General features: G+C 45.7%; 2 protein-coding genes across 4 annotated transcripts; one reads left to right on the forward strand and one right to left on the reverse strand.

Moving 5' to 3' along the window:
* Positions 1-701: 701 nt before the first annotated feature.
* Positions 702-15,033, forward strand: MAK16 (MAK16 homolog). The gene is made up of 10 exons (XM_035139716.2): positions 702-820; positions 2,118-2,167; positions 3,667-3,776; positions 4,490-4,554; positions 6,009-6,160; positions 6,921-6,975; positions 7,622-7,696; positions 8,895-9,002; positions 9,891-9,947; positions 10,972-15,033. Exons 1-10 carry the CDS (start codon positions 806-808, stop codon positions 11,164-11,166), a joined length of 882 nt encoding a protein of 293 aa, XP_034995607.1. The 5' UTR covers positions 702-805; the 3' UTR covers positions 11,167-15,033.
* TTI2 (TELO2 interacting protein 2) lies at positions 11,591-21,248 on the reverse strand. Of its 3 annotated transcripts, XM_060268531.1 has the most exons (8): positions 21,187-21,248; positions 20,100-21,109; positions 15,799-15,985; positions 14,446-14,538; positions 13,489-13,676; positions 13,261-13,404; positions 12,288-12,450; positions 11,591-11,728 (listed from the first exon to the last, which is right to left on the reverse strand). In XM_060268531.1, the coding sequence occupies exons 2-8, from the start codon at positions 20,759-20,761 to the stop codon at positions 11,630-11,632; spliced, it is 1,536 nt and encodes a 511-aa protein (XP_060124514.1). In that variant the 5' UTR covers positions 20,762-21,109; positions 21,187-21,248; the 3' UTR covers positions 11,591-11,629. The 3 variants fall into 3 exon arrangements, with proteins under 3 accessions (XP_060124514.1, XP_060124513.1, XP_060124515.1); XM_060268530.1 differs by having other exon boundaries at positions 20,100-21,248; XM_060268532.1 differs by lacking the exon at positions 13,261-13,404 and having other exon boundaries at positions 20,100-21,248.
* Between the last annotated feature and the right edge of the window lie 368 nt (positions 21,249-21,616).

Here is a 21,616-nt window from a genome sequence, read left to right on the forward strand (position 1 = left end):
TACTACGCAGACCGCCCCATTTACTGATTTCTAAAAAATGGATACACTGAAGAACAAAAACGTTACAGAAACTGTCCCTGCGGGAGGAATAGCGAGGCTAAACCCTAACCAGACTGATAAAGGAGGAACAAACCGCTGAGCTTTCTGATTGGTCGCCACGCACGGAAAGGCTCCTCCCCTCGCTGCAATTCAGCCAATCCTGTGTCCCTTCATCAGATTCAAACCCACCTCTCCATACGTCCACACTTTTACAGCCTAGAGATACGAAATCAATAAAGAGTGACGCGTCTCTTTATCTGAGCAGGTCGTTTCCGGGTTCAAATAAGAAAAGCCACTGCCAAACTTCCAGAACTAGCCCAAATCTAGTGCATGCAGAATCTTCGCGCTCCCGTCGACTTGTATGCAGATACGTTACACTTTCAAAACGTCCTGAAAGCAGGAAAGAAAACCATGCTAAATTAGACCCGTGTTAGGCACTTCTGCCTTGAATGCCACTTTGTGTGAGTGTGTACCTGGAAAAAAACACCCAGGCTGCGCTATAACCCTGTATTGATTTTTTTTTGAGAGAGAGAGAGAGAAAACAAAAAAAGAGAAAGAGAAGCAAAAGTTATACTGAACCGTAAGGAGAAACCGCGCACAGATCTATTTGTTAGGAGTCTACGGCCAAGCATGCGCAGCTGTAGCCTCCTCCTCCTGGAAACGCCCACCGCCGAACTCTCGCGAGGTCTCCGCGCGGCTCCTCCCCCTGAGCTCCGCCTGGAAGCCGTAGCGGGTTGCTGAGTCGCGTCTCCCTCGTGGCCGCAAGATGCACGCGGACGACGTGAGTCGGGGGGCAAAGCGAGTGGGGAGGGACTAAGGAGCCTCCTCATTCTTTGAGGGGGAAGAACCGTGTGGAACGGGGAGCCGCATGGGGGTGTGTGGACTGGATGACCCTTAGGGATCCCTCCAACTCCACACAGTTCTGTTCGATTGATTGAGTGATTGAATTTTTATACCGCCCTATACCCGGAGGTCTCAGGGCGGTTCACAGAATAAAATCAAATTACAAAACCACAAAATACATCATCAAAATGAAAAGCAGCCACGCAATTTCCACCCCACCCCCAGTTCTATGATTCTGTGTCTCCCCAGTCGTCGTCTGGGGATCCTTTCCCGTGTAGAACTTTGCACGTGGAAGGTTACCCTTGAGCATGCACAGAGCGCCATTCATTCATTGCCGATTCCAAAAGTGTGTCACTGTGTTTGTTTGTTTGTTTGCATGTGAGTCGGTTACAGTATAGAAAGCTCCCTTACCTCAAGTGGGAAGCTCGCCGTGTTTCCGGATGTTGTTGGGCCTACAACTCCCATCTTCCCTAGCTAGCAGGGCCAGTGGTCCGGGATGATAGGAGTTGTGGTCCCAAGTTTGAAAAACAGCACCTGATCTTAGCTGACCTTTCCTGTAGATGTCAGGACTGAACCAGAGTCCAACTGAATGACCCCTGTCACAGAGATACAGTATGTACTTTCCCGTACTGGGTGTGCTCACATGCATCACATTACAGGCAGGGCTGGGGAACCTGTGGCCCCCCAAAGATGTGGTTGGTATTCCCAACTTCCCTCCGCTCAGCTAGCATGGCCAGTGGTCAGGATTGGTGGGAGTTGTAGCACGCCAACATCTGGAGGCCCCCATCCATGCATTGAAGGCTCAGTTGCTGCTGGGAAGGACCTCTGCTTGAGACTCTCGAGAGTTGCTGCAAGGCAGCTAGGATCATCCATCTATTTCAGCTGATGTTGTCGACTGTGCCTTTCCCAACCCTCCTGTTGTGATCCCTTTAATAGGACCAGGGTCGACGTCCAGCTTTCAAGCTTCCCAAAGGCTTCCGTCCTATTAGTGAGGAATCCGCAATAATTTGATAAAATGACAAAAGAGGTGAAATTAGAGCAAAGTGTTTGCCATGTGTCCAGAATTATAGACATTTTAGAAGGGACTTTGGAGGCTGCCTAGCCGTCCAAAACTAGTGCTCAATGCAGGACCTTCAATTTGGGTTGCAGCTACAGCATATCGGACAAAGAGGATTGATGTTTTGGAGCAGGATGGCATTGGGAGAATTACTAACAAAGCTTTCTCTCTTTGTCAGGTTGTCTGGGACACTCTCGGCAATAGACAGTTCTGCTCATTTAAGATCAAGTAAGTATTCCACTCCCTTTCCTCTACCTCTTGTCAAATTTAAGGGCTACAGGATGTGTTGGCTATTCTAGTACTGCCTGGGGTGGGTAGATTTGGATCTCAGGAAAAAGAACCAACATAAATAGTGATTTAAATTGAGCTCACTCCCCCCTGCCTAATTTGTATCTTTCCTGAACAAGCACACATAACATCAGAATATGTAGGTGTGCTTAAAAAAAATGTTGGATAAGATTTAGGTCCTAGGAAGGCAATAATGGTGATTTCCAGAAGTTGTGGGCTACAGCTTTTATCATTCCTGATAATTGGGCCTGTTGGATGGGGCTTATGGGAGTTGGAGCCCACCCCATCTGAAGAGCGCTATGTTATCTGGTGACCTCCTGGCCAGTGGTCAAGGAAGATAGGAGTTGTAATCCAGCAACATCTGGGGGGCTGCAGGCTCCCTACCCATGATTTAAGAGGACTGCGCCACATAAATTACTAGATGTTCAAACCAACCTTTTGCTTGCCTTTGCCATGCCCCCCCCAGCCCCCTTGGGGCATGGCCAGGTTGCTGCTGAGGACCCCCGGAAAACAACGCACAATGCCATTGTTAAAACATCTGCACTGGCTGCCCATCTACTACTGAGCCAGGTTCATGGTCCTTGCATTAGTTTTTCAAAGCCCTGAACAACTTAGGTCCAGGGTACCTTAGGGAAGGCCTGAGACCTTGTATCCTGGTTCAGTCACTGCAATCGTCTGCAGAAGCACCATTAGCCATCCCCCAAGTTGTTGAGGCGCATCTGACAACAACAATAAATGGAGCCTTTAGTGTCATTGGCTTGGTCCGGTGGAATACTCTGCCAGTGGAGATTCAGCAGGTTCCTTCTGTTTAACTGCCTGCTGAAAATTATTCTGTGCTGGCAGTGGAGAAGACATATTTCTGTTAATAGAGGGCCTCTGTTTTATTTTATTTTTTAATGTAGGTTCGATTGTATATAGATATTTTTGTTGTAGACTGCTTTGATATTTTTTTATGACATTGTGGTATATAAATATGTTTATATTTATAAATAAATAAATAAATAAATAAGAAATGGCATGTGCCAGCTTGCATTGGATATGGGAATTAAGGGAATAAACAGGGCGTATCCAAAATCCAAAATATTATTATTATTATTTTATAATATTTTTATTAATTTTATTTTATTAATATTATTTTGCCTGTGGTTTGAATGTTTACCAGAACATATCGTCCGGCAACCTTCTTCAGCCTGGTGTCCTTCAGATGCTGTGCTTGCTGAGGCTGGTGAGAGTTGGCAGTCCAAAACATATCGGGGGGGGGGGCGCCAGGTTGGGGAAGGCTGCCCTAAGACATGTGACTTTAAACCACCCTGTGCCCATGAAGGTCAGCTTAATTCTTCCGGTTCTGTAGGGACATTCCGTAGTCTGGATTAGAATTAATGTTCTAGGTAATACAAGGTATGGAAACGAATGTTTCATTCCAAGTCTCTTCCTTGTAGGACGAAAACACAGAGCTTTTGCCGGAATGAATTTAATATAACAGGCCTGTGCAACCGCTCCTCCTGCCCCTTGGCAAACAGCCAGTATGCTACCATTAAGGAAGAGAAAGGTGAGGGTCTTTGCTTTGTTCTCCTCAGTGTTATACCTAGATAGCTCAGTTGGCTAGAGTGTGGTGCTGATAATGCCAAGATTGCAGGTTCGATCCCCGGAAGGAGCAGCGGCATATTCCTGCCTTGCAGGGGTTGGATTAGAGGATCCTGAGGGCCATTTCCAACTCTGTGATTCTAGTGGTCTCATAGGTCTTTGACCTCATTAAGGCCCCTCGGGGGAATGCAACTGCGCTACTTGGCTTAAATTTATGGAAGTGCCTTTCAAACAACGTGCAGAAGCCATTAAGAGTTATAAGCACCACCCATAGGTTAAATGCTGTGAATATTATGCACTGGTAGGAGTTATCTGTGACAAATCTTAATGCATCTGATGTGCCACACAATATCGGGGCGGTTAAAAGAAAAGATGAAAGCGCTCTAGCTTAAAATCAAAGATGAAGGGTTTGCAATGGCAGTACCATATCCATGCTTGCCTGGTCCCCGTTTATCCAAAGCCTTGCATCAGACCACCTTGTGCCTGCTCTGGAGCTCTTAGTAGATTTAGGAGCACCTGCTCTTCAGCCACAAGCCTGGTGCTCCAGTAACTTCTGAGCATTGATCTTCCATGGTGTGAGCTGTGTTTGTATTGTGGTCGGCACCCTGCATCTTGTAAACCAAGGCTGCAGCAGACCTCGTGGTGACTATGAATAAGCTGCTTTTGTTCCCTTTTTAGGACAGTGTTACCTATACATGAAGACCATCGAACGTGCTGCCTTCCCCAATCGGCTGTGGGAAAGGGTAAGTCCTCTTTCCAGTCCTCCTAGGATGGCGTGGGTCTGATCTGTTTGTTTTTAGCTTCATGTCTTGGGTTCGTGGTGGTGCAGGGGTTTTTTTTGCTCAAAGAGTGATCAGACTTAAAACAATGGATGTGTTAAAAATTGAAGGAGAGGCTGCGATTCCTCTCTGGCGTTGCTACCTACACTTTCTGAGTTTGATTGCACAGATAGCCCTCATTTCTTAGAAATAGCTGTGAATTTAATGACTTTGAAAGAGGATCAAGATGAATTTTAATGGAGAATAAGGCTATTGGTGTCTACTAGCTACAACATCTGTGTTCGGCCTGTACCTTCAAGGGCGCTGTGCCTCTGGACACTGTTTCCTGATAGTCACAACTGGGGAGTGTGCTGTTTCACTCAGGCCTTGCTTGTTGACTTATTTGTTTATTTATACAAATATGTGGTCTAAACTACTGAGCCTAGGGCTTGCTGATTAGAAGGTCGGCGGTTCGAATCCCCACGACGGGGTGAGCTCCCGTTGTTCGGTCCCAGCTCCTGCCCACCTACCAGTTCGAAAGCATGTCAAAGTGCAAGTAGATAAATAGGTTCCACTCCAGCGGGAAGGTAAACGGTGTTTCCATGCGCTGCTCTGTTTTCGCCAGAAGCAGCTTAGTCATGCTGGCCACATGACCTGGAAAAACTCTCTGCGGACATACGCTAGCTCCCTCGGCCTATAAAGCGAGCACATAGCCCCAGAGTCATCCGTGACTGGACTTAATGGTCAGAGGTCTTTTACCTTTACCATTTTAAGTTACTGTACTTTAAAAAATCAAAGTGGTTTACAGAAACTACATAAAACCATAGAATAAAAACCATATAAAGAAGTTAAAATCAGGAAACACTTGTGGAATGATTAAATGCCTGCACAAGCCTGATGGAAAAAGTTTACAGCAGGTGTTTAAAAGTTGAAATGGAAGACACAAAGGCATCTGATTGGCCACTGTGAAAAAAGGATTCTTGACTAGCTGGGCTTTTGGTCTTATGGTTCAGAGGACTAGTGGATTAACTCTCACCTTCATACCTATTACAGTCTTTCTGCAGAACTTAAGCAAGCAATTTGAAATAAGAACCAGTCTCTAATCTGCGAGGCCCTAGTCAAGAAATGACATCTTAAGCCAGAATGGAAACTGAAGTTTTTTTCAGGGCAAAGTCTGTTTCTCTCTACTTTGCCATGATGGGCCTCTGAGAATATAGGAAGCTGCCTTATACCAGATCAGACTATTTGTCCATCAATCTCAGCATTGTCTACTCTTGACTAGAAGCAGACAATTCAGTGGAGGACTTTCCCTAATTTAGGGTGGCAAAAACCCGAAAGGTCTTCACAGAGCTCCAAAAGGATCTCTGAACAAGGTGAATGGAAAAACAATGGCAAATGAGGACCCACCACAGACTTATCCCCTTCCTAATTTTTGGCAGGTCCGGCTGAGTAAGAACTACGAAAAAGCGCTAGAGGAGATTGACGAGAACCTGATCTATTGGCCCCGCTTCATCCGGCACAAGTGCAAGCAGCGCTTCACCAAGATCACCCAGTACCTGATCCGAATCCGCAAGCTGACTCTCAAGAGGCAGTAAGTTAAGAGGCTCGGCCTGGGGCCTTTTCCTGAGTTTTGTTGTCCCATGCAGACTCGTGCCAACCAGCTGGGAACAGTGGCCACAGTGATATCAAATCCAGCATATCTGTCATTGGGCAGTTTGCCCATCGCAAAAGTCCACAACAGTCACACTTGACTTCAAAAAAGAGGCAACTTCCCTAAAATGAAGGAGCTGCTATTAAAAAAAAGAAGTTGAAAGGGATAATTGGGAGATTCAGATGCCCCCAGAATGCTGAGGAGTTGTTCAAAGGTACTGTAATAGTGCGGGTGGCGCTGTGGGTTAAACCACAGAGCCTAGGGCTTGCCGATCAGAAGGTCGGCGGTTCAAATCCCCGCAACGGGGTGAGCTCCTGTTGCTTGGTCCCAGCTCCTGCCAACCTAGCAGTTCAAAAGCACGTCAAAGTGCAAGTAGATAAATAGGTACCACTACAGCGGGAAGGTAAACGATATTTCCGTGTGCTGCTCTGGTTCGCCAGAAGCGGCTTTGTCATGCTGGTCACATGACCTGGAAGCTGTACGTCGGTTCCCTCGGCCAATAACGCGAGATGAGCGCCACAACCCCAGAGTCGGTCACGACTGGACCTAATGGTCAGGGATCCCTTTACCTTTACTGTAATAGAAACTCGGCTAGAAGAACATTTAAAAAGCCCTAGATACTGGAGTCTTTCTTTCCTAGTTGCTTGTTGACACCTGCTTTTGCAAAATCACTTCACTAACTTCATCTTTGCCTTTGTAGGAGGAAGCTTGTCCCGTTGAGTAAAAAGATCGAAAGGCGCGAGAAGAGGCGAGAGGTAACGCACCTGTCTGTTGCCATGGTTCCTTATTGTTCGTCAGTTTATCTCTCATTCAGTCCAGAGGAAGCATGCAGCTCCTGTAAGGGCTGCTGTTTCTGCCTCCCCTAATACTCCAATTAGCACCAGGCACCTATGTTTTGGAGCCACCATTTCAACTTCCCACAATGCCCCCAGTAGAGCTTTGCTCACCAGCTACATCTCCCAGATCTTGTTGCCTTACATGGAAACTTAAGAAGCTGCCAAATATAGAGTCAGGCCATTGGCCTGTCTAGCTTAGTATTATCTGCACGGACTGGTAGCAGCTCTTGTGGGGCTTTAGGCAGGAGACATTCCCAGCCCTACCTGGAGATGCCAGAAATTGAACCTGGGACCTTCTGCATGGAAGGTAGATGCTGTATCAATGGGCATTTTTTTAAGCAAGGCATTTATAACTGCTTGTCTACAATCCCAGGTGGAATAGGAGGGGGGGAAGCCCCTGCAGAGTCCTGGCTCCTGATGAAGATGGGAGGAACTAACCTATTTCCAAAAGGCACCCTCCTCTCCTCTCTCCCCCACTCACCTCCATCCATCATGAAAAACATTCATGATAAATCCACTGTTTCCTTCCTCCAAATCAACTCATCCCTTCATTTTTGTTGCCCAGGAAAAAGCTCTGGTTGCTGCTCAGCTGGACAACGCAATTGAGAAAGAATTGCTGGAGAGACTCAAGCAGGAAACGGTAAGATGCTGTGATGCGGTGCATGGTGTTTGTGCAGGGGTCAATTAACCAGGTTGCTTCCCCAGGAGCCAGTGAAAGAAACACCTACCTGATCCGAATCCGCAAGCTGACCTTTGCCAGCCTGGTTGCCTCCCCCCCCCCCGATGTTTTGGATGACAACTTTGGCTGTTGAGAGTTGTTGTCCGAAACATCTGGAGGGACAGAAGAGGATCCTGGGGCCAACGGAATGGCCTGATTCTGCATGATGCTCAGCAGATAGCCGACATTAGAGCACTGTATTGCTGATCCCAAATCTAGTGTTCAGCGCTCAGATCATTTTCTTTGAGCTCTGCAGCTCATGGCAGAATTTCGGGGGGAGGGGGGAGAGTCCAGGGCCAGAATGAGCAGAGAGCCCCCCCCCCAACTCAGCACAGCTGGCTTATCGGATTTCCAAATAAGTATGCATGTTACCATCTTAACTAATAATAATAATAATAATAATAATAATAATAATAAATCCTTCCAGTAGCACCTTAGAGACCAACTAAGTTTGTCATAGGTATGAGCTTTTGTGTGCATGCACACTTCTTCAGATACACTGAAATGGAAGTCACCAGACCCTTATGAATAGTCAGAAGGTGGGGAGGGGTATTGCTCAGAAGGGTGGTGGGAATGGGTGATTGGCTGATAGGAGTGGTAAACCTGTTGTTTTGTTTTGACTACATCAGACCAACACGGCTACCTACCTGTAACTAGTACCATCTTAACTGTATGACTGTTAAGTCCCATGTCTTAAAATTTCCTAACTGCAGCTAGACTAATTGCAGCTGGAAAATGGCTGAAACGTAGATGGGGTGGGGGTGGGGGTGGGACCACCCAAGCAGGAGTGAATCCGGCCACTCGTTGACATCATCCACTGACTTCAACTGATGGGCTGGTGGGAGCAGCGTGGGGGAAGTAGCCTTGCGAGCCAGAATTCACTTGTGGGATGGCGGTTCCTTACCCTTGGTTGGGTTAAGATTATCCTTGGCAGAAGCCACAAAGTTATGGAATGTGCTGGCTAATGCTGCAGACTTTGAAAGGTTGGCAGAGTGTTCATTCCTATTTTGTATCCTATTGTATACAGAGTTGTCTATGTCTTTGAATCTGTGGCTTTTTTGTGTGCTTTTGGGGATCATCTATCTAATCATCCTTCCTCCTTAATGTGCTCCATCTTCAGTATGGCGATATCTATAACTTCCCCATCCATGCCTTCGACAAAGCTCTAGAACATCAGGAAGTGGAGAGTGAGAGTGACTCGGATACAGAGAAGAAGGACGAGGAAGAAGTAATGCTTTTGAAACTCTTTTCCCAGCTTGTGTGTTTTGCAGATGCGGATTGGGCCAATCAGGAAGACAGGAAGTCAGTGTCTGGTTTGGTAGTGAGGATTGGAAACATGTTCTTATCCTAGGTCTGAGAGAAAGAGCACACAGCCATTTGAACTGGGCCCATAACCTGTCAAGGTTTCTTCCTAATGAGTGATTGATTAGCTCATTAGGTCTTTGCCAAACATCACAACACTCTCTAGGGCTGGAGGGCAGGATCTGTGCAACTCTCTATGCTTTGCACATTTATACTAAGGAGAGAATTAGATCTGCAAGTTATTTTTGTCAAATGGCTTGTATTCTTGCCAAACAGCACTTACAACTTTCGCAGAGTTCTCTGTTCCCTTCCCTAAGCTTTCCTCATCCAGAAATAATGTCTTGGATGGGATTTACAGGGGTGGCTAAATATTATTTGCCTGTGCATTAAATGTTTGTGTACTTAGACTAGCCCAAGGCTCTGCATATGGGACATCACAATCATAGCCAGAGCCTCATCACTTGCCAAGAAACCTCAGATACAGACTGGCATTGCCAAAGAAACCACAGCTGTTCACTTGGCTGTTACGCACTATGTTTCAATTTGTGCTTTTTCTCCTTCCAAGAACTGGGTTTCCAAAAACCTTGGATTTCATTGATCAAGGACTTGGAACCGGGTGAAGGATCTTATCATGTAGACTGAAATTAGGAAAAAAGAAAAGTGTAGCCACGTGAGAAGGAACACCCGTCCTTCCCCTTGATCTGTCAGGAATGCTGTAATTGCATTCTGCATTGCAAATCCTGCATGGGGGTGGGGGTATTTGACCTAGAATAAGGCCCCTTCCAACTCATATTCTGCTATGTTTTGCCTGTAGGACTCAAACAAGAGAGAATTTGTGGAGGTAGATGAAAGTGACCTCAGTGACTTTGAGGTAAGTGCCGCCTGTCAAAAACTGTTTATGAAAATTTAGAGCTTCTTACGTTTCATTTGTTCTACTGGAACACTGGAACACGCTTTTTGCTATTTACTCTGGCCTGCCTCCCCTTCCTTTGTGTCAAATTTAAGTGCTGTGCAGACTGATGGTGCTGTAAGATCATGCTGGAATCTGGAGGTGGGAGAGGAGAAGGCGTGTGATGAGATTATTCCATTCCCACCAAGGGATCCTCCCTGAACATAATGGAGAGAAACTGGGTCTTTGGGTTTAAGCCCCACCAGAGTCCTGTGCTGCTCCTGACCAGCATTTGTTTCAGTAGAACCTGTCCTGTAACCCTTTGCTGGTTCCTCCCAATATTTTCTGCTCTACTTAACTTGTGTACTTGCTACACACAATGCACACACCTCCCTCAAAGCAGGGCTGGGAATCAATATGGAAAGTATGACGAGAATAACCACACATTGGGAGGAACAAAATGCCAGTGGGGTGTAATGGTTAGAACAGGCATCCCCAAACTTTGGCCCTCCAGATGTTTTGAACTACAATCCCCATCATCCCTGACCACTGGTCCTGTTAGCTAGGGATCATGGGAGTTGTAGGCCAAAACATCTGGAGGGACGCAGTTTGGGGGTGCCTGGGTTAGAATGTCAGGCTAGGAGCTGGGAGACCAGGGTTCAAATCCCCACGTGGCTGTGAAGCTCACAGGGTTGTTTGTGTGGATTGCAGAAGGGGAGAACTTCGTGCCACCTTGAGCTCCTTGGAGGAAAAGGTGGGCTATAAATGAAATGCATAGATAATAAAACAAATAAAAGTTGTATGTAATACAGGCTCTGCCGTTGACTTAAGTGGACAGGGAGGGCAGCGATGTTCAGAACGTACCAAGCAGTTTCACACAAATTCTACACAAGGCCTAATTATATATACTTCTATCATGTTTCATTTTACTCGCATTTTCCCTTAAAACCAATAGCCTCCAAATACTTGCACTGTTATGCCTAATGCACCTGTTTTCTCTGCCAAGGATATGGATAAACTGGCAACGAGCAGTGAGGAGGACGAGGAGGCTACATCTAGTGAGGAAGAAGAGAAAGGCAAGCAGCCCAAGTCTAAGGGCAAAACTCCCTTGAAAGGGCCAGCAGTCAGGAAAAAACGAGCTTATGTTGAAATAGAGTACGAGCAGGAGACAGAACCGTTGTCTAAATCGAAAGCAACGTGATTCCTCCCAGTTTTTGTGTCTGGGGGCATATCTGAAAAATGGACTCAATGAACTAGCTGGTGGACTGAATGAACTAGCTCCAAGACTCAAGATCATACAGGAAAAGTTCCAGCTGCTTGAAGACCTAGTGAGCTGGCATTCCCAGATGCTGCAGGGTATATTTTTGCATATTGACAATTTAAAACTTCATCTATTTTTAAGGCTACCCAACTAAGATTGTTAAATACTTGTATATGTCTATTAATTTGTGAGCTGCATTGAAGGGATTTTGGGGGGGTTGGGTTGGGAGGTATAAAAGTGGCATATAAATATGAATCAGAACAAACCTGTAATTGCCTTTTTATTACGTAATGCCCTCCTTTCTCCAATATTAGACAGTTTATATATAGCATGAGTCTTAAAAGCTAGGAATGTTCTTCCTTCCAACTTTGAACACAGTGAATATAATCCTCCCCACTTGAGATCAGGGAGTGATACTTTTTACAGGCTCCTCCTCTACTTTTCTTAGGCATTCCTTGAGGGACTCATCTTGACAGCTGCGTCGGACTCCTTGTAGTAGGACCTGGATATTAGTGATGGGAAGAAACCAAATTTAATCATGTTAGAAGTGGGCAGCAACATCCTCTTATCTGCTCTATTTCTGACACAAGAATCTCCCTTATTCCAAGTCAGACCATTGCTCACTATTGTCCAGACAGGTGGGCAGCTGCTCTCCAGCATTTCGGGTGCCTTTCCCAGTCCTACCTGGAGATGCCAGTGACTGATTTTAGGATGTTCTGAATGCAAAGCACCTATGAGCCAGGTGCTGAGGCTGTTGTCTGTGCACTGCAAGGTGTACTTCCTTGACGGAGCTAATTTTAGTATTAAAATCCAGGAGGAGTGGTCCCATCAATCGGGAGTATGACAAGAGTATTAATTAGCATGTCCATTTGAGAAAAAGGACTGCACTTAATTTATTTCTTATGGACACATGCGTGTTCATCAGCTGCTGATCTGTGGTGACTGCCAGACATATGCAACACACCCAGAGGCTCCGCAGTTGTCTCTTGTTAAGTAGAGGGCCTGCTTTTCCCTAAATCGCAGGCATGCTGAACCTTGGGCTCTCCCTTGATCTTGCTTACCTTCACCTGTCCGTGAGAAGCGTGATCCAGTAAGATAAGGCACTCAGTGGCTTTCTGGAGTAACTCTGCTTTCACTGGTTCTGGTGTTAAGCTCCTGTCTGTAGCCACATCCAACATCATTCTCAGCAAAGCCTTGAGAAGGACAGCAAGGCGGCAGGACATTCTATAGCAAGGAGATGGCAAACTCATGTCAGCCTGACTTGAAAGCTACTTCTGGAGCCAGCTGCATCCCAGGAGGAGGTGCCACTACAATTTATCCAGCTATGACCCCTCCCAGAGTAGGGAACAATGGGAACCTTCTGGAGCAGACTTTTGACAGGCGATGGAGCAGCAGGGGAAGGGGAAAGATGGGCAAATTGCTGCCAGAACTCTGCTCCTCTAAGCCCCTGTATCTAGTGGATTTAGGAAAGGGAAAGAAAAATGGGATGAGGAAGTGCAGGAGCCTTATGTTGACCCTGCTCTCAGAAGAGAAGGTCCAGACTCCTGTTGAAAGCGATAGCAAGTTTGCTAGTCCTGCCTTGTGACCTTGGACAAGAGGCAAACCTGTCTGATTGCCTTGAACTGAGCCTGTTGAGCCAAAGCTCTTGTACAACCAGGACAGTCCAAACACCATAACAGCCTGATGAATTTCAGCTAAGGCTCACTGGGTTTAGGCCCCCATATCCATTTCAAAAGCCTGTGGCGGGTTCAGGAATCAGAAGTTCTCATTTCCTACTAGCTAGATATTTGTATTTAGGCAGGCAAAAGTGTTTACTGCTTTCACTCAAGTTTTTGGCTTCACACTGAGGTCAGAAGCAGCACCTCCAAAGTAGTGGGAGTAGTTTCCATGCTGCCAACCCACCTCTGAGAAGTATGCTTCTTGACCGTAACAGCGGCGACGGGTTTGTTTTTTTAAAGCAAGATCAACTGAAGAGAAAAATGCACCTCTACAAATACACAGCTACTGCCCAGTGCTTAGGGCTCATCAAAGTACCTGGGCCAGGCATGCTGTATGGTGTGTTTCAAGGTTTCTAATGTCGCCAATCTAGCCGTTTCGTCGGGACCATCAGAGACCTCCAGGTATCCCACAATCACCCGCTGCAACCTCTTCAGATGACGAGCTATCTGAATGCCGAGCCTCTCAAAAGACAAATCAAGGATTATAAACCTCTGCACAAAGGGAGGCTTATCTGCTTACAGGGTTCGCCATTAAAATACTCACCTCTCCACAAAGGCGGGCAGGTTCCTGGCATACACCCTCCGTAAGGGGAGCCGGTGCTCCGGCTCCATGTGGGTCAGGACCAGCTGGAGCACCTCATCAGAAGGCGCGCCAAGCTGGGGGTTGTGGGGCAGCCGCTGCAGGGCCTTCTCCAGGATGGGAAGCAAGTCCAGCAAGCACAGCAACACAACCTGTAAAGAGTAACAGGATGGGTTTAGAGAAAAAGCAAGTAACATCTGAAGCGGAATTCTGGAAGATTGAGGACAGGCAAACTAAAGTACTTCTTCGCACAGTGCTTAAACTACAGCTTCCGGGTCATGTGGCCAGCATGACTAAGCCACTTCTGGCGAACCAGAGCAGCGCACAGAAACGCCGTTTACCTTCCTGCCAGATACCTATTTATCTACTTGCACTTTGATGTGCTTTTAAACTGCTAGGTGGGCAGGAGCTGGGACCAAGCAACGGGAGCTCACCCCGGCGCGGGGATTCAAACTGCCGACCTGATTGGCAAGCCCTAGGCTCTGTGGGTTTAACCCACTGCGCCACCCGCGTCCCACTCAGTGTTACATTGGCTTTAACCTTTAATATCTGCCCTTGCTGTTTGGAAGGGCTAAAGGAAGCACAGGGTAGCAAATCAGAAAGTCATCCACACATGCCATCCTACCAATGTAAAATTTCCTTCCCCCGGCCTGCCAAACAACTTTTGGGGAGGCTGGGGAAGCACAACTACATAGGAATATGACTGTGTGCATGAGTATGTCAGCCCGGGCCCTGCCCATCACCACTCACATCCAGTGGCGTGTCGCCCTGCAATAGCCCACCCATTGCTGGATGTGGCTTTCAGGACCAAAAAGGTTGCCATCCTTACTGTAGAGTGTAAAGCATCTGTAATCTTGTATTTAGTCCACCACCTGAATAAATTTAGTAGAGTTAAAGAGGAAACACCAGTCTTTATATTACCTGTATGAGCCGGGCGTCCTTGCTATAAAGGTGGTTGAAAAGGGCATGGTAAACAACCTGCACCCTGTTATACTGGCAGAGGTCAGCCGCTGGCTGCGAGGAAAGGAAATGATTGTTATCATCTGATCAGCATTAGGCACAAGGAATTCCGTAGAAGGGGCAATGTTCACCCATACTGTTAAAAGGGGTGGTGGCATGACACAAGCTTTGACGGGACCTTTACAAACCCCACCCAACAGGACAGCAAATGAGAAGATGCCAGTTAGTGGCACTGCAGTTTGGACAATGAGATGCTTGAAGTAAGCAAAACAGTAAGTAAGACCATGCTGTACTTGGAAACTTCTTGGGTTGTCCAGTGTGAGCTGAAAGGGTTAATAGCTCAGCAGTCGTCCTGTATCACGAGGGGCCCTGTGACGTGTCATGTAAACAGGGAACAGGAAGTAGTACCTGTTGCTGTTGTGTATCTGTAATATATGACATTGTCTGTTTCTGTTTCTGCCCATTCGTGTCGCAGTTTCCAGCTGAGATGGACCTGAACTCCCCCGGCTGGAGTTAGCCTTAATAAATCTTCTTTGTTTTAATGAACAAGGAGTCAACGCGAGTTATTTTTCACAGGCACGAAGAGGCACAGAAAGCTAGATAAAAGTTTCCGCTGCTACAGACTGTTATCTGAACTCAGGAGGAAAAGTTTCTAGGCGTTTAGAAACAAGGCTTGATATTTGGAAGCGTACTGGGCTGAGTTTAAGCAACGCTTCAACAACACAGCTAATAGTTGTCGTAGGCAGATCAATTCTCTGCTATCCTTCTGTCTCACAAGGTTGTGTTTATTGTTGTTTCCCAATTGGATAATTGGACAACATTCTATATCCAGAAGATGCACTCAGGTCCTCCATGTGAGAACAGAATGATGGACTAGATGAGCCTTCGGCATGATCCAGTAGGTGTCTTCTTATGTCCGCATGGTGTCTGCTCTCATTTAAAACCCAATACAGCAGCATCACCCAAATCCACCTTTCCTTCCCCCACAACTCCCACTACAAAGGTAGTGAGAATGCAACTGGACACTAGGCCAAGTATCAGTCTTTGATCCAAGGGTACCTATGTTAACAGCAATGATCTAATGGCTGCCAATTCTCATGAACGCTGTTTCAGTTGTGGGGAAAATAATTAGTAAAATGGAGGTAGGTGTGTGTATTCAGCCCCTGCTAACACTTTCTCCTGTGGCTCTGAGATGATTCTTTACTCTGAAGTCAGACAAAGTCATAAAGCCATCCCCAACAATTGGCTGAAGACCAGAGGACTCTGATGACCCAGTTCATGGCCCCCCAAATGCCAATGTACGTCTGTCCTTACCACATTCCGAATGATATGGTGTAGGCACTGCACTCCCAAGATTTTATTTTCCTCTCGGTAGTCGTCCGACAGCAGCAGCGACGGCGGCAGGACTTTCTCCAAGTGAGGGCCAAGCCAGGGCCTTGTGACATGTTGGAGCGTGTAGGAGAAGACATGCTTTGTAGCTGGGCTGCGCTGCCATGTATCTCTGGAGCAGAGGAAAAGGGAATCATTGCACATCTTGGGAGGTGAAATGGAGCTAGGATCAAATTATAGATGGGCTGCTGGTGGTGCATTAACAACATAAACTTATACATTAAACTTATACCATAAACTTATACATCTGAAGGCAGCCCTGTTTAGGGAAGCTTTTAATCTTTAAGAAATTAGGGTATTTTAATATTTCTGTTGGAAGCCGCCCAGAGTGGCTGGGGAAACCCAGCCAGATGGGCGGGGTATAAATAATAAATTATTATTATTATACCAGATCCATCTTTCTGCCCTGCTAGCCCTAGGACTATACTCTGGCTAGAGCTCTCAGGCCAAGAGGGGGCTTTCCCTGTCACCTGTGACCCAGCCCTTTTAACAAGGACCCTGGGATTCAATACAGCATTTCTGCATGCAGTGCCTGTGCTCTCACTGAGGTATGGTGGCTCCAATTCATAGATGTGTGCTAATTTCAGTCACACAGCACTAATTCAAAAGGTGGTGAAGGTAACAGTGATTTGGGGGTGGAAGCCAGGGCCTTGGAAGATGCTTGTTTCAAGCCGGAGTTCTGTTGGGCACATCTAAATATTTCTCCCATAACTGGAGGCAGTTCAGAAATGCTCCCCCCCCCAATGTCAGCCACAGTGGGGCAGCCAAAAAGCAGGCAATTTACCCACCTTATTCAAGCCAAGAGTGAGAAACAAGAGTGGCAAGCCTGCAATACCAGCCACCACAAAGTGACTTTAGTGGTAACAGGCTTGATTTTCAGAGAAGCAGCCCCTTACCATGGTGAATGGAATGAATAAGCCTTGCAAGCCAGAGGTCCTAGGTTCAATTTTTGGCATCTCCTAAACGGCCTCGGTCCTATATACCTGAAGGAGCGTCTTCACCCCCACTGTTCAGCCCGGACACTGAGATCCAGCGCCGAGGGCCTTCTGGCGGTTCCCTCACTGCGAGAAGGAAAGCTACAGGGAACCAGGCAGAGGGCCTTCTCGGTAGTGGCGTCCGCCCTGTGGAACGCCCTTCCATCAGAGAAAATGCCTAAAGGCAGCCCTGTTTAGGGAAGTTTTTAATCTGTGATTTTAATGTACTTTTGTATTTGTTGGAAGCCGCCCAGAGTGGCGGGGGAAACTACACTTGATCTTAGCCAAAAGGCCGAGAAGCGATGGAAAAAAACTGGAAAAAATTTTGGTCAAAAGATATAAATTTTACTGCTTGCTATACGTTGAGAGAGAATTATATAAAGATGCACTATAGGTGGTATATGGTCCCGGAAAAATTGGCTAAGATAAACAAATCTCTAAGTAACAAATGCTGGAGATGCAATGCAGCCTCCGGCAGTTTGTTTCACATATGGTGGACATGCCCGATGATTAAAAAATTTTGGGAAGCAATTCATGAGGAAATCAAAAAACTACTAAAAACCTCATTTGCAAAAAAAGCAGAAATGTATTTATTAGGCATTTTGAATAATAACATACCGAGTGAAAAAAAAAGTATTTTTTTGTACGCCTCAACGGCTGCAAGATTGCTAATAGCCAGCAATTGGAAGAGTACTAACATCCCATCTAAAGGACAATGGGTTGACAAAGTGTGCGAGTACTTAGAGCTAGCAAAACTAACGGATATAATCCATCAAAAACCCAAAAACAAAGTTAGAAAACAATGGGAATGTTTAAATGAATACTTGGGGAAATATGGCAAGGGGACAAAAATTCGGTTGTGCCTCGAATGATCTTGTCGGACGCGAGAACTGGAATTAGAAGACATGTAAACTGACTACTGATATAACTACGATATTTACAAAAAGACAGACTACGCACTACGATTGTAACTGTACGAAGAAGCGGTGGAAGTAGTGACTTACCTGTTTGGACTTACCTTTTTTCTTCTTGTATTTCTTGGGACTCCTCTCTTTTTCTTTTTGAGTCTCAACGTTCTTGTTAACCCTTTTCTATTTCTTTTTATTCTACCTTATCTATATATCCATTTTCCTTTCTCCTTTTTTCTTTTCCTTTCCCTTTTCTCTTCCCTTTTTTATTTTTCCTTTTTTTTTTTTAATTTTTGTTTTTTTCTCCCCTTTTCTTTTTTCTTTTCCCTTTTTTTTTGCAAACTCTATGAATTCTTGTGATGATTTGTGGTTAAGCTTATATAAATGCAATGATGATTGTTATCTGTTATGGTTTTTATTCATGTAAATCAATAAAGGTTTTTCTAATAAAAAAAAAAAAAAACAGAGTGGCGGGGGAAACCCAGCCAGATGGGCAGGGTATAAATAATAATAATAATAATAATAATAATAATAATAATAATAATAATAATAATTAAAAGGGTTAGGTACAAGCAAGTGATGGTATATGCTTGCTTCCTAGGTTCCTTGCAAGATCAGCGCCAGACTCTTCACTTGCAGCAAGCAATGATCAAGGCTAGAGAACTAGCTGCAAGGAAACATAGGAAGCTGCCTTATACCATTGGTCCCTCTGCTCAACATTGTCTATGCTGATGTTAGCTACCCTGACTGACAGCAACTCTCCAGAATTTCAGGCAGGGTTCTCTCCCAGCCCTACCTGGAGAAGTCAGGGATTGAACTTGGGATCTTGTGCATGCAAAGCAGCTGCTCTATCCTATGGCCCTTCCACAGAATCCCCATATTCAAGTCCCCAGTGGGATGAAATAACTGAAGAACATTCCACAGTTCTCACACGCCACAGCCGTCTTTCTGCCTAAAACACCACACCCACAATACCTCGCAGAAGTTACTAGGGTTGCCAGACTCAATAGTGGACAAGACTTCTGTGCCCAGGGTGGATAAAAATCAATGATTTTTTAAAAAAATAAAATAAAATAAAAATCAGATTTTTTTTAATTTAAATCGATTTTTTTGATTTAAATCGGATTTTTTAAAATAAAATGCTTTTTGAGGAAAATATATTACCATCCAAAGGTTGTTGCATCATGAAATAAAGATTAGTTTTTTTAATTATGTAGAATAAGGTTGTATATGTTTATTTTTTTTTGGCAAATAAATTCCATTAATCCATTCACAATGTCATGCTCTTCCAGAGGTTTTTGTAAGATTATTGGGCAGTTTCTCTGCCTACAAGATATTATCACAGATGCTTGGTTAACTTTTGCAGTTCTCAAAACTGAATTTGACTCAACAGAGATCACATGCCTCTTCTTCCCAGCAAAAATGTTATAACATGAACAGAGTTGAGAAAAAGACCTTAATCCTATTGTTCTACAAACCTATGAATACAGAAACAACCCCTTCAGTGCTAAGTTTCAAGAAGTTCAGTGAATAGAATAGAAACAATATTTTTCTGATTGTTTGGAGTGGACAGTATTTAAGTTTTTCATGTGTAGGCTGGGCTGACAGTCTAAGTTTCTTAAAATATATATATTGTTTTTGTTTAGCCAAATTAGTTAACAAACATGGATGTTTGTTTAAGCAAATAACATATGCTGTAATGTTATTGTTTCAGTTGAATAAATCTATTTAAATTATTATTAAGGTAATGATTATTTTTCTCCTTCCTAAGTACAACAGTAAAGTTGTCCAAATATGAATGATTAACCTATTAAACTGGGGATAAAAAACTAATATGAAAAGTTGTTATTCTAAAAATCTTCATCTACTTGCATATTAAAGTTATACCAGCAAGAATTAGTCTTTATGTAGAAAACTATGATTTAAATCAAGCCTTACTGACTAGTGATTTAAATCATGATTTAAATCGTGATTTAAATCAGTTTGATTTAAATCAAATCCACCCTGTCTGTGCCTTTAATTGCCCTGCTCTCTTTTGAGTCTGGAAACCTTAAAGAGAAACCAGCAGACCCTTTGTTTAATTTCCAAGCAAAGGGTCTACTGGTTTCTCTTTAAGGTTTCCAGCCTCAAAAGAGAGCAGGGCAATTAAAGGCACAGAAGTCCTGTCCTCTATTGAGTCTGGCAACCATAGAAGTTACATTCAATTTGGGACTTCCAAACAATCCTGAAAATCTCGAAACATTGTCACTGGTGGGTGGTCCATATGAACCGTTTTGTCCCTATTAAAGGCCCCACAAATATAGTTAGCCTCCGACAACCATCACTGGGCTTTCAGTTCACTTACTTGGTCAACTCTGGTTTCAGGCACTGCATCACCACCGCCAACCACCCTGTTTCGTCTTCACGTGCGCCTCTCAGGAACTCAGGTACCGACCGGCAGTCTGAAGCCTGAAGGAGACCATCCAGCAGCTCTTGAGCCACGCGCCGAGTTTTTTGTGTGGTCCACAACCTCTCTGCAACATGTGTCACAGCAAAAAGATACAAGGGCCCTGCCACTTGGCGCAAGACGGGACCAACCACTGCAGTACCAAGTCTCTCGAGGCCTTTAGCCGATTCCACTTTGGCCACGATGCTGATGAAGCCCAGGCTGACGTCTGCTGCTCGGCTGGCTACCGCAGCATAGGAGGGGTCACTGCTGGGGAGACCTCCTCCCTCTGGCTCCTGCTGGGGTGGTCCCGCATAGAGCGTGAGCGCAACCACCAGGTCACGAAGCAGGGTGGGGGTGGCATTCTGGTGGCAGCTCCCAAAGAGCCACTGGCAGTCTACAGCCTCCAAGATGGCCAGGAGGTCTTTGATCATGCCTGCCTTGGCATCACTGCTGGCTCCCCTGCTTGCAAAAAGCTGCAAGAATTGGGAGAGAACCTGCTCTGCTGGGGGGTACTCGAGGCACCCCTGGCCCTCTGGGATGGCCCACTGTAGGGAATCTAGCAAGGGATGCTGCGCCATGGCTCTGGGTCGTGGTGGACCTCTATCTTCTCCCCCCTCCCCCCCCAAAACTTTTACCCCTCCTCCCAGCAAACTGGTTCCTGGCCTCCCTGCATTTATTCCAACCCTTGCTGAGAATGCTAGCTCCCCCCGGGAGTATTTAGTCTTCTCATAAGGCCTTTACTGGCACCTCTGAATATCTGAGCGCTAATACTCAAGTCTGAGCTATTAAACCAGAGCAAAGGATTGGCCAGAGGGCTCTCACCACAGAGAGGCCACAGCCTAGAGCGGCCTCACTAGGCCTCCCAGTGAATCGGAACTCGGCCAGCAGCGGATTTCCGTTTTCAATCGGAAGTTCAAGCGGAGACCCTAGAGATAGGAAATAGAACACGCGGTCGGGGAAGCCTCAGAAGCATTCCCGACGCAAAACTGTCAAAGGCCTTTACCTTCTCACTCTAACGCCCGGTGCCAAGTAGTCATGCTTTCCACTACACTGAAGTCAAGAGAGAGAGAGGGTGTCTGCACGGAATGTCATGGCTGACGACGAACAAAATGGTGGCTTCCGAGTTGAACCGGAAGTTCAGCCTACGTGCCGCTCTAGAAGTTAATCTCTATGAACATCTCCTCCTCCTCATGTAGCTTCGCCAATTTCTCCCTGTTTTAAGCCCATCCAGCCTACTCTATTCTATTCAGGCTGCTTTGGCCGCGAAACTGTAGCCCTCGGCAACAAATCGAAGCCTTCTGTCGCCGGAAAGCACCGATGCTTTCCCACAGGTCGCAAACCGGTTTCCCGTAGAGGGAAAGGGGGCGGGAACGGGTGGTGAATATATTAACATGCCTAATGAGCGTGCCCGGTCCTGGTGTAGCTGAGGGAAA

Source organism: Zootoca vivipara, chromosome 15 (assembly GCF_963506605.1).
Source record: "Zootoca vivipara chromosome 15, rZooViv1.1, whole genome shotgun sequence".
NCBI classification, from domain to species: domain Eukaryota; kingdom Metazoa; phylum Chordata; class Lepidosauria; order Squamata; family Lacertidae; genus Zootoca; species Zootoca vivipara.

Bases quoted from the DNA above. Each gene is read 5' to 3' on its own strand.
- MAK16 (XM_035139716.2), top strand. The intron at 2,168-3,666 runs GTAAGTATTCCA...TCTTCCTTGTAG, and splicing joins TTCTGCTCATTTAAGATCAA to GACGAAAACACAGAGCTTTT. The intron at 9,948-10,971 runs GTAAGTGCCGCC...TTCTCTGCCAAG, and splicing joins GTGACCTCAGTGACTTTGAG to GATATGGATAAACTGGCAAC.
- TTI2 (XM_060268531.1), bottom strand. From the start codon at position 20,761: ATGGCGCAGCATCCCTTGCTAGATTCCCTACAGTGGGCCATCCCAGAG. The intron at 13,677-14,445 runs GTAATATAAAGA...TACTCTTTACAG, and splicing joins AGGACGCCCGGCTCATACAG to GTTGTGTTGCTGTGCTTGCT. The intron at 12,451-13,260 runs GTACTTTGATGA...TCCTTGCTATAG, and splicing joins ATACAGCATGCCTGGCCCAG to AATGTCCTGCCGCCTTGCTG.